Raw genomic sequence first — 12,432 nt, 5'->3', positions numbered from 1 at the left:
AGGCTTCATTTAACAGCAATAGAGCAGAGACAATTTATTAGGAAACTGCAGTCAGAAATTGCCTATGTTGTTTAGTTTTCTCAGTATCTTTCACAAAAATTCAAAAGCTAGAAAAATTCTCACATACCTAAAAGATTAATAATCCCCTCATTGTATGCTGCAAAAAGTCTAATGGAATCTTTAAAGAGGAGCATAAAGGCAGCATTTATAACACCATTTGTTAGTTCATTTGGATTTGCCTGTGTAGAAAGCAATGAAAAAGTAAATTAGTATTTAACAAAATAATAAAACTCTCACTTCAAAATGAGAGAGTGTTACTTAACATTGAGCTTAAAGTACTTACATCAAAATCAAGGAGTGCATCAAGCTGGTTCTGTATGATTGGAAGGGTTTTCAGAAGCTTTTCAGGATTCATAGTTCTCATCACTCCATCTATCCTGCAGAGTAAAAGACACACATTTACAAGATACAGAGACCTCAGCACACATTGTGTTGTTGCAACAGTACAATATTGCTTCAAAGTGCCAAAAGAACAGCATTCTATGACAAGCTCAAGAACAACTGTGTTCCCCCTTCTCCCGCCCCCTGCAATAGGAAAAAGATCAAACAGAAGCAGCAGCAGTAGCCTTACCCTCTTTTCATTTTGGTGAAGTCAACTGCTACAAGTCTATATGAAAGTGCTTTTTCATTCAAGTATCTGCTGTATCGCCTAATGAAGGTAGACATATCATAGCCTAAAAGTTAAGCATTTGTAAGTTAGACATTTTGAAGGGGTACTGTTTTTCAGTTCTTTTCAAGAACTGTTCTCCTACTAGCCTATTTTACATTAAAAGTACTTCCTAGGCACTTTCCAGAGTCTTGAGATGCGATGTTAGTTTCTTCCCAAGTTGCTAAGATTAGGAAAGCAATTGTTGCAATTATGAGAATAAACACCTGAACACATTAAAATATTAGACAAGAACCAAGCATAAAAGATTAGGCAAGCATCAAGCAGTTCTTGTTAAGATGTTCTTGAAATTAGAACAAAAATATATTCCTAGTAAAATGCTGAAGAGTTTGGTAACTTATCTGCCATTCCTCAAAACCCACATAAAGACCTAAAAATGTTTTCTACCATTAGGAAGTAATTAAAGGACTTATCAGAGATTTGAAGAAGCTCTCCCTAATTATAAGCACAACCTAGTTACCATTCCATGCACCTTAACAGTAAATATTTACTCCTGAGGCTTTAAAATGCAACAACAAAAGTTATTATTGTGCTGACAATTCATCAGGTTTACTCTAATGAGCATCAAGAGTTCACTTAGCAAAATTTACAGCTGTGTGAGCAATGCTACATACATTACAAACAGATTTCTAGCACTCACCTAGGTAACTCAGAATCTCACTTTCCCTGTGTCTATATTCTTCTCTGGACATTCTTTGGTGTCTCATGCAATAAAACTCAAAATAGCCTTCCATTTAAATGTCATTTGGCTCCTAGTGTGCATCAATACATGTACCGTCTCAGAGAAAAAAGGAGTAGTTATTTCCTTCAGTGAAAGATCCTTACCCTGCATGGCACTTTTGTCCAGGTAGTTATTTAAGTTGAACAAAGTGTTCCGGGATGCAAGATACTGGATAAAGCGCTGTTGGTGAAGAAAAAGTTGATGATTTAATTGTTGTGGGAGTCAAAATATAGAAGCATATTACAAGCAAACTACATTTACCTTGTAACTGTTTCTAGTAATCTCTATCAACAATAAAAATTAGTTAAAAGGGAAAAATTTGGAGGAAAACCTGAAAATACTTATTAGCAAAGCCTCTTAAGCCCAAAACTCCATTTGGCAAAAATATAAATTTAAACTAAACAAAGAGACATCACTGCCCATGAATAAAATACAAATAATCCTAGAGGAAGCTGCTTAGTTAACTTTGTACTTTAAAACAGACAAGCTAGAAAACACAAAACAAAAATACTACTTGCATTATCCAAGCTCCTGAAGTTTGACACAGCTCTAAGTGCTGTAGTGTGAAGAGCACACTATGCTTTACAGGTCATTTCAAACAAGTTCATAGAGCTTTGCAGAGAGGAGGATCACCAAGCTTTCCCAGCAGTTTAATGGCTGGAAGGCACTTTTAAGAATCATCACTTCAATATTACCAGTAGTCAACAATCATTTCTTAGGTCAGTGACCACACACAGGTTCAGGACTGCCACCTGACCAAAGTTTAGCTTTTAAGATAAGGCTTGTGCAAGAGAGGCTACATTTCTAACACCACATTATTGACTAGGGAGCTTTTAAAAAATTGTGATGAAAAAAATTAAGTGAATTAAATGCAGTAGAAAGATGTTTCAGAGGAATGTTAACAGCAACAACATATGAAGACTCAACCCATTAGATGATGTCTTGCAAGATCAAATATTCTAGTCACCATATTCCTCTCCCCTTTAGCAAGTATTCTTTCTTATCTGTTATTAGGTTGGCTGCACATTTATGGAGTGCTAACAAGACTTCTGCTGTGCTCTTACTGATAAGCGCTACCCTAATGAAGTAAAGCTCATCAGAAGTTTTTCAAGTCTTTATTCTAGAAAGGTCACTCATTCCCTCACAGACCAACCAAGATAGCTGCAGGTAAATTGGAAACACTGATATATTTTGGTATTGAAATCATGAAGAAATATTTTTTTTTCCCCCTCTGGACAAATACTTTAGAGCCATCAGCAGAGGAAAAACAAAATCTTTGAAAAACTGAAGTACATATCTAATGCTTTACAGACTGACACAATTTTTTAAAAGCTGTCAAGGAGACTTTAAAAGAACAAATCATGTCTTACCTCATTTCCATACATCATGAGGTGGTGTGTTGTAATTAGAGCTTTGAACACTACAACCCAGCTACTGTTTGCAGTTCTCTCAAAGAGTGTATCTGCCAACTGTGGAATATTCACATTCATTTCATTTGTGCACTGTATTAGATCTAAATTAAAGAGGAAAAGAATTAAAGCATTACAATGAGTTACATGCTCGGAGGATCAACATGTTATTTTGTGTTTTTTACACTGAGAATTCTTACTGGAAGCATTAACTTCAGTTCCTTGTTTAAGAAATAATTGAGCTCCTTTACCCTCCTTACTCAGATTCACTGCATTTTACTGAAAGACTCCATGTATGAACTTCAAAGATATTTCAATAATTTTACCGAGTCCCAATATCTCTTATATTATCAATAAATAACGTGTTCCATTAGATACACAAGGGAGCCCAAATTAGTCTCTGAAAGCCAGTGTAAGCAACCTTCTGGATGCTCAATGCCTGAGGCCACTCAATCTAGCAAAAAGAGTGAAAATCTGAGAAGCAAGGAAGAGCTGAGACATCCCAACCTCGTGAGATCAACAGGCAGCACAAGCCTGCCACTCTGACCTACGCCTGAGTACTTACACATGATGGCAAATGAGATGCTACAAATCTGTAAAATAAGCCTCTTTTCTGTAAGAATTAAGAGCAAGAATTTGCATCTATCCACCCTTCCACTTAGCTTAAAAAACGCCTGGTCACAAGCCTACTGAATAGTTTGCGGTGGATCATGGTGGGTCTCAGGCTTTCATATAAAAAAGCCCTTTGTGTCCTAGACTGACAATAAACTCAATAGTAGAACATTAACTTGGGAGGTCAGAGACAGAGAGGTTCAAGACTCTGCCTGAAATCTGGTACAAAACCAGAACAGGCTCCAGCAGACACATGGGAAGAGCACTTGCCTGAGAAGGCTAAAGAAGGTACTGGCTGAGAAAAGAGCAGAGAACTGAATCCAGGACTACTCTAAACCCCTCAAGACATGCACATCAGACGTTTATTTCTCTCTCTGTGCTAAATTTGGCTCAGGTGTGATCAAAGTACACCCTAAGGACTGGGCAAAGCCAGTAAAACAAACATCTGGTTTGAAAAGCTTCCTTTGTGACCTCTCATTTAAGCTGAGCTTGTGAGCAGCCCGTTGGCAGCAGAGCCCATTGCTGTTCGTGGGACTTGTCTGGTAAGGACCCGAAGAAGGGCAGGTGCCTGGGAAGCCAGGCAGCAACTGAATTCCAAGGTGTTGGCACCACTGAAACAGCCAACTCCTCTGCCTTGGAAGCAGCACGGAGAGGACAGACCGTGTCATCGTAAGCAATTTAAATGTGAACTTAGAACTCACACATCGATAGTTTAGGACAAAGTATTTCACAGAAATATCTTTCTAGTGCACAGCGTATATTACAGATGTACCTTAATTAAAGATCAGTTTATTAAGAACAAAATCCTTTGATTAAGGATCACTGTTTAAAATAGTTTAATAACCAGAGTAATTTTAACAGAGTAAAGAATTTTAGATAGTATCTCATCAAGGCAAAAAGCTATAAAATGCAAGTTGTAGTAAGTTACTAATTTCATTCAGGTGTCAGAAGTTTCCAAGTATGTACAAAATGTGGAAGCTGGGATGAAAACTTTCGCTCATTATCAACACACAAAAATGCTGAAATAACTGCACAAAAAGAAGAGCACTGGAAAGAAGCTTTAAGCAAGCTGTACATCAAAACGTTATTGCTGAGTAGTATTCAAATAGTTCAATACTTACAAATGTGAAGTTTCTCAAAACCCATGTAATTTTTTAGCTACTTCTCCCTACTCATGGCTATATCATCATATGTTCTGTCAAATTAAGAAGTACTTTAACCTAGAAGTCCAAACAGTTCACAGGCAATTATTGCCCCATATAATGAAGCAAGTCCCAATCCCAGAATTTATACATAGAAAAAATACTAAATTGTAATTCAACAGCCTCATCAACTGAATGAGGATTTTGTTACGACATTTCTAAGTAGTTCTCTCAAAATACACTAAGGCAACTAAGTCTTCCTAAATCCAATCAGTTTATAATCAAGTATTATAGAGATACATGGAAAATACTGAGCAGTGTCTAAGAGCAGCAGCTGATGTGTCTGTACCCAGCACAGAAATGTTACAGGACTATTACAAGTCCTACTCTTAGTTTATAAAAACCAACCAAGCAACAAAAAAAACCCAACCAACAAAAATCCCACAAACTCTATAAAATGTGATACCTATAACACTAGGTAATAGTTAAAGAAATTCCATTGATCTGCTGAGGTCAATGACTACACAGCCTGTCAAAAATATTAATTCAGCACAAAATCCTTTTCCTTCACATAAGCAGTAAGCAAGTCAAATTTTTCACTGAAGATTTTTCAATATTAAACGTGCTTATTAAATAACGGATGAAAGGAAGGAAGATCCAGGCTAAAACCTAAAATCTTGCTGCTCTCCAGTCAAGCTAGCCAAGCTATTTTCATTCATATTTTGCCAGCGCTCTCCAGAGAGATTTCAGTCCTGTCACCTTCCCTCAAGCTAAGGTCTCCCAGCAGATGTTCCAGCAGACGCCAAGATGATGCTAACACTGGGAGATCCTTTGCACGTTCTAATGTCTGCGACTGCTATTGAGTGTTCTTACAGTGCTGCTCGGGCACAATGTGACAGGAATCCTACTGTTAGCACCTGCATCCAATGCTCTAACTCGTGAACCCTCCTTAAGCCCCACATTCATAAAACAGACAAAACATTTTTTTGGCTTATGCCAGGAAAAAGGTTTACTTCCACAAGAAGCCATGCAGATGTCTTCTGTCAAGTGACAGTAACAGAGTGGAGCTGACAGAGCTCTGCTGTATTTGAGAAGCTCTCGTTATTGTTTGATTCTCAAGTGTGGGCACTTCTGTGGAAGTGCTAGTAAGTTTTTAGCAAGTGCTACTGGCTTCTGTAAGATACATGTCTGTCCATTTCAAAAGGCAACCAAAATGAAATACTTCACATAGGCAGGGCCACTGGGAGTCTAATTCAAGCTGTGACTGAGGTTCGAGGGCCTGAGTGAGCTGCCAGTCCCATGCACTCGAGACGCGCTGAAGACAACACCCACAGGCTGCCCTGAAGACAATTTTTACAGGGGGTAGTCAGAACAGCATGGTCTTTCATTCCAAAATCTCCTTCAACACCCTAACAAATAAGCCACAGTTACCAATACTGAAGAACACATGCTTAGACAAACAAAACGTCTCTAAAATACTAAACAAAGCAAAAAATCTCAGTGCATTTTTTAAGACAAAACTAGACTTTCTTAAGAGTGTGTTGCAAAAGCACAAGTTTAAAAATAAGGCTACTTCAAGCCTTCAATAAGGCTACTTGGGGTATTTTTTTAAATTACTGTTTTACAACTAGTAATAAAAATAAAGCTGGCATTACATTTTAATTCTGCAATTGAGACACATAAAAAGAAAAGTGCCCCTTCTCTGATATGATTCTTCTAAGCCTGCAACAGGAGTATCTATATAGAGACAACTGTAGGGATCTATTACAGCTGGTAGCACAGAAGGAAAAGGCTATTATCCCCATACATCTGGAAGTAAAAAGGAACACATGCACCTGAGAGACTGACAGCTGGGCAACAGTAACATGGATGTTGGCAGCAAAAATTGGAATGAAATGCATAGGGTGAGTGATGCTCATTTTCTTATCGCAGTACTTACATAAACACTTCACCACTCAAAGCATTTTGCCAATTACCCAGAGGAATCATTTCAACTGCAAGTGAAACTGTGGTGCTATTTCTAGAATAGAATTTAGAAACATGTTAACATCACACAGGAAAAAAAATGGAAAAAGAAAAGAAAAAAAAAATTGAAAAAAATTGAACAGCTTTAAGCCAGAAGAGTACCATAGGGGCTTCCAAGCAGCCTGGAAGAGCTGTGGAAATCTTACTGCCTAGAAGAGTACTGAGTATTTCTTTTCCACAACTCATCTGAAATACTGGCACATCATCTATGAAGCTATATAGCTCTTCAGAGAACAGCATGCATAAATCCAGATATTAAAAACAAAATAAAATATACATATATCAGGTTTTTGGAAAATTCTCAGCCAGGCACCAACAAAAACTGACATACTTTTCAACTTTTAAGTAACAGGAAAAATAATAATTTCCTTGAGTCAGGAATCTCTCTCCAGAGAGCTGTACATATGTAAGTTAAAGGCAACCATAGAGGTTTAATATGAATGTATTTCTTCCATTTTGGAAGCTGAACTGAAGGACTGAAGCTGCTCTAAGACAGATGTAAGAATTAAGACGATTGTCCTCAGCCCCAGCAATCTTAAAAAAAAAAATACATTTTCTTCTAGAAAGTTGCATCATAAATGGCACATTACAAAAATGTAGAACATCAGAGCCACTTCAGCCAATTTTCTAAATGTTAGCCAAGGAATGCAACCAGTTTTGCTGGAAGACTTAAAAGATAGCACTCAACTGTTACAAACATTGCTATGCCAATGTGCTCTTGTAGTGCACATTTGAGAGCAATCTTTAAGCTTCAGTTAAATAATAACAGCTAAATCTGAATTTTGAGTTACTTTACCAGAAGCAAAGCAATTCAGCTATTCTGCTCCACTCCCCCACTAAACAAGGATACAGGACAGACAGCCCATAATGTTTCTTTTTAAAAGCTATATACAACCCCCATATATAGATTCCAACAATATTACCTATTTTTTTTGTTCAAGTTAAATTTCCTCAATTTTTGTACTGAAAAACTTCACAAATTGCTAAAGAACTTCAAGTTAATGACAGCCACTAGTCTGTGTAAAGAGTTCAAGAAACTGCCTTTGTCCTGTATCACAACTTACACATCTCTGCAAGAATCACACTTCATCACCACTCACTTGACAGTCAAAAAGCTCTGGCTGCCAAAAGAAAGAATGGGCAGTACCAGAATTACAGTGCCAGAATTACCACTACTTAGAAGGTTTCCAAAGCTTGTATACATATGGAAGTTCTAAGTCTTGATTAGCAACATTAACTACCTTCCCCTCCCCTGCGTTTCTTAAGTGGGCTGTATACAAGTTAAACAGGAGCTGTTTTTTCATTACTGTGTTAATTTAAAAGTTTAAGCTGCAATTAATTTAGGGGTTTGTTTTTTCCAAGTTTTGGTCTACACACAAGTCTACTCTTCCAGTTACCAGCTTGGCTACAGCTTTAACTTATTCTTTTTTCTTGTGACTCTTCAGTATTAGACAAGAGCAGGTTTGCCTCCAAAAGCGTAACAGCCCCACTCTGCTGCAAACCACACTCAGAAGGCTGAGGGAAGTGAGCGGACCCACACTAGGAAAGAAGAGACAAGACGTTCAGGTGCTCCACTAAGAGGAATGATCAGCCTCTATATAGCTTATTATATTATCCAAAAATATTACAAAATACTACAGAAATAGATCTGCTGACTTATTTAGGACACTGTGACCTACTTTGAAAGGTAAATCCCCAAGTATTCCCACTGACATTGCTTAGATTTTTGGGGTTGTTGTTTTGTGGGTGTTTTTTCACTCTTAAAGTAAAATATGACTATACTACTCAGCAATTAGTAGTCAGACAAACCCCAAGACTCTTAAATACGAGTTCAGACACTGCATATGTAACATATTTCTATAAAAACCTATATTGTAATACCCCAGTTTTTCTTACTGAGGAAACTTGGCAGTAAGGGGATTTTAAGAATTAATCTGAACAGAGAGCACAAATTGATACTCCTCCACAATCTCTGATACAACTACAGCAACTCTCAAAAAAATGTTCCTGGTAAAGCTTTTTCCTGAGCAGCAATTACAAATAATACCAGATGGTGTAGCATTTTGAATGACACACACACGTAGTGACCAGAGTACAACTACCAGAGTTTTACATTAAATCCAAGCTATGTTTTCCTTCATAATGTACTTAAATTGGGAACTACTTGCACTGTATCTTGGAAGAACATACTCTGTGATTTTTTTCCCCAGAGATTACAGTATTTCATGTCTACCTGCTCGCATTTAATACAAGTAAGTCTTGTGTACAAGTGACAAAATAAGAAGTGCCACTCAAAGGGCTGCAGATCTTTGAAAAGCAGTGTCTAGGTATGCTTGATGAAGACACCAGCATGTTCATTGGGATTTTTTTAACCCCTTACCGTCATATTTAAGGTACCGTATTTCACATCTTTTTTTCCCTACCCCACCAAATCATTCCTCAGATACCAAGTCACAACAACAAGATTTTTGTCTGTCTTAGGTCAAAGTCTGAGCAAATGAATCACACCAGAAAACAGAACTTATCTGGCACAGAAAGGGACCTTCAGGAGACTGACTGACAGCTCTAAACAGACTGGGATCAAAAGAAACTTGTTAGTCAAAAGGCAATCTCAGTTTATGATATTCTCAAGTTAAGAATTGTTCCATGTTTCCATTTTCTTCTTTTCTAAGGGTGACTTATAGTAGATGACATTATTTCAATAATATCTTCAAATAACACACTACCTCTTTTAGGATTCAGCAGCTTTCAAACTATTGAGCAAACTGTAACCACTTTCTGGCTTCCTGTTATGTTGCCTTTTCTGGACTCAGGAGTTACCTCATTAACTTGTACCACTGGCAGAACACAAGACCAGTAGAAATAAGGTAACTTTAGAAAGGTATCTTTAAAAAAGAAATTGTCAGTTACCCAGTTTTAAGGCTTTTAATTTCAACACAATAGCTGCAATATTTGCTACTGTACCTGGATCCCACCCATTCAGATCAGTAACAAGTGAAATACATATTTGGCTGGTTTTAACTGTTTGATCCACACTGAAAGCTCTCACACAGGCCAGTATGAGCAGACCAGTGTCACAGGGTCACACATCCCAACTATCCTCAAACAATATAACCCAGAACGCTTCTGCTGAGAGTCTGAACAGCAGCTCCTTTAGTACCATCAACTTGTACGAATCGTGCAAAACTACCAGCCTGTCTTAGAAGAAACCAGCAAAAGGCTTCACGCCTTTTTTCCTCTCCTTAATGGAAACACACACACACACTTAATCTCGCTTTTACGCGCTGGGGAACGGGTGTGCTACAGAACGTACAAGGTTTGTGCACTTACGAGCAGTCAGACAGGAACTCCAACTGCTACCCTATTACTAAAGCCTGTAGGCAAGCAACACCACCGGTATTTCTGTAGATTTCAGGGGTAACTCTCTGCATCTTTTGGTATAGAGAAAGGGGTTGTAAGATATTAAGTTTAAATGTATTATCGGCAACATTCTCTCATCCAGAAGAGATGCACTGGTCAACCTATCCCCTTCCCTTTACCTCGCTTCTAATCTTTTACCTAGTCTCGCGAGCCGTAAGACAGAAAACTATGATATTTCAGGAAATGTTCGGAATATTTAAACGGCTGTAATCCACAGGATGCACACAAGGACGAAACAGCGCTTAAAAAATTAAATTCTGGCTTGCAACAGCAAACACACCTTTTCCCCAGGTGCCGGATTAAAAAGCACCACTGTATCCCGAGCACAAGAGCTAAGCAGCTCTCACCGGCAACAGCTCATGAGGCTGGAATATTTTTGCTCCCCGGGCGCAACAGGGTGTTACAAACCTCGCTCCCTCCACGTGGAAAATAAGTTCTGGAGATCACGCCAGTCAAGTCCACCCAGATTTACAGGACCCCCCGCTCCAGGTGCAAGCGGCCGGCTCTCCCCTGTCCCCCGCCCGCGGCCGGAGGGCCCGCTGCCCGGCTGCTCGGAGCTCCAACCCCGGGCCCACCCGGCCCCGCCGCCGGGTCCTACTCACAGTCCAGGTGCTTCTTCTTGGGGCCCATCACCTCGTGGGTCGTCGCCTTGCACACAGCCTTGGCGACGGCCGAGCCGGTCACACTGTGCTGCGCCGCCGTGATGCGGTCGGTGATCGACTGCCCCGACATCATCGCCGCGGCCCTGGCGGCGGCTCCGCCGCGGTCCCCACGCAAGGCCGGGGCGGCGGCTCCCCCGCGGCCAGGGGCGAGCGCAGCCTCCCGAGAGAAGGGCGCCGGCGGCTCCCTCCGGCGGGAGCGCTCGCCGGGCTCCGCCTCAGCGGCTCCTCTCGGCCGCCGCCGCGGGGCTCTTCCCGCTGCTCCTTGGAGCGGCGATCGCTCGGCTCCCGGCGCCACTCGGCGCTACCGCCTCCGCCCGCGGGTGCGCCCCGGCTTTCCCTTTCACATTTACGCTCACAGACAAAATGGCGGCGGCCGCGGCGTCAGGTGACCGCGCGCCCGCCCCGCGCCCGCCCCGCCGCTGCCGAGCGGGGCCGGGGCCCGAGTGGAGCGGGGCCGGGAGCGGGATCGGAACGGGGCCGGGAGCGGGATCGGAACGGGGCCGGGAGCAGGAGCGGGGTAGGAGCCAAGGCCGCCCCGCCCGCCGGGCCTCAGGTGTCCGCGGGCGGTGGGGACCCACCCCCCGCAGCGCCGAGGCGCTCCGTGACTCGCCGCCCCCAGCATCACAAAATCACAGAATCAACTCGGATGGAAAAGACCTCTGCGATCATTGATCCCGACCTGTGACGGGACACCACCATGTCAACCACACCATGGCACTGAGTCTTTTCTTAAACACCTCCAGGGTCGGTGACTCCACCGCCTCCCTGGGCAGCCCATTCCAATGTCTAATCACCCTTTCTGTGAAGAAATTCCTCCTAATGTCCAACCAAAACCTCCCCTGGTGCAGCTCGAGACTATGATCTCTCGTTCTGTCGCTATCTGCCTGGGAGAAGAGGCCACTCCCCACCTGGCTACAGCCTCCTTTCAGGGAATTGCCCGCCGGCTCTTTGTTTCGTGGGTGGGTATGAATTAAAAATCTGACGAGTCGTCACGGCGAGTTTGCGGTGGGAGAAGCACCGGCGGAGGAGCGGGGGCTGTGCTGCCGAGGGGTGGACGAGGGGAACGATTGAGATGAGATTTTCATCACAGATCTCAGCGGTTTGGGTTGGAAGGGACCTTAAGGATAGTCTAGTTCCACCTACCTGCCGTGGGCAGGGACACCTGCTAGACCCGGTTACACTAGTTTTTGTGGTGATGACTTTTCTTTTCTCTTGCGGACTTTACTTTCAGAAGGAACGTCTTAAAAAAAAAAAAAAAAGAAAAAAAAAAGAACCCAACCCCCCATGCTGAGCCTGTTTCAAGGGGCTGTAGAATCATTTAGGTTGGAAAAGACCTCGGAGCTCATCGATCCAACCGTTTACCCGGCACTGCCAAGCACACCACTAAACCCTGTCCCCAAGTGGTGCCACATCTATCGTCTTTTAAATCCCTGCAGGGTTGGTGACTCCACCACTGCCCTATGGAGCCTGTTCCCAAGTTTGTCAACCCTTTTGGTGAATAATATCCAATCTGAACCTCCCCTGGCACAACTGGGGGCTAATTCCTCTTGTCGTACCACTTGTTGCTTGGGAGGTGAGACTGAGCCGCAGCCTGGATGTCGTGGAGCCGTGCTCATCTGTAGCCAAACCACTGGTGGGTTCTCAACACCTTTGCAGCTACTGATACCCAGCACAACCCTGTGAGGGCTGCCATGAGGGAAATTAACTCCATCCC

The 12,432-nt window shown here is 41.9% G+C and overlaps 1 protein-coding gene across 9 annotated transcripts in view; it reads right to left on the bottom strand.

The window, feature by feature from the left end:
• LOC116450822 (phosphatidylinositol-binding clathrin assembly protein-like) overlaps positions 1-11,080 on the bottom strand; it is a 29,068-nt gene extending 17,988 nt beyond the window's left edge. For 4 of the 9 annotated variants that reach the window (XM_032123649.1, XM_032123650.1, XM_032123648.1 and 1 more), the window contains exons 1-6: positions 10,659-11,080; positions 2,819-2,961; positions 1,553-1,628; positions 632-734; positions 344-437; positions 128-239 (exon numbers count right to left, since the gene is read on the bottom strand). In XM_032123649.1, coding sequence (XP_031979540.1) covers positions 128-239; positions 344-437; positions 632-734; positions 1,553-1,628; positions 2,819-2,961; positions 10,659-10,791 — 661 coding nt within the window. In that variant the 5' untranslated portion in view covers positions 10,792-11,080. The remainder of the gene's footprint in view (positions 1-127; positions 240-343; positions 438-631; positions 735-1,552; positions 1,629-2,818; positions 2,962-10,658) is intronic. The other 5 variants (XM_032123653.1, XM_032123651.1, XM_032123656.1 and 2 more) reach the window with 2 other exon arrangements.
• Positions 11,081-12,432: the final 1,352 nt, after the last annotated feature.

The sequence above is a fragment of the Corvus moneduloides genome, chromosome 14 (assembly GCF_009650955.1).
Source record: "Corvus moneduloides isolate bCorMon1 chromosome 14, bCorMon1.pri, whole genome shotgun sequence".
NCBI classification, from domain to species: Eukaryota; Metazoa; Chordata; class Aves; order Passeriformes; family Corvidae; genus Corvus; species Corvus moneduloides.
The sequence above is the reverse complement of the archived record's forward strand: the minus strand, read 5'-3'. Positions and strand labels throughout refer to the sequence as shown.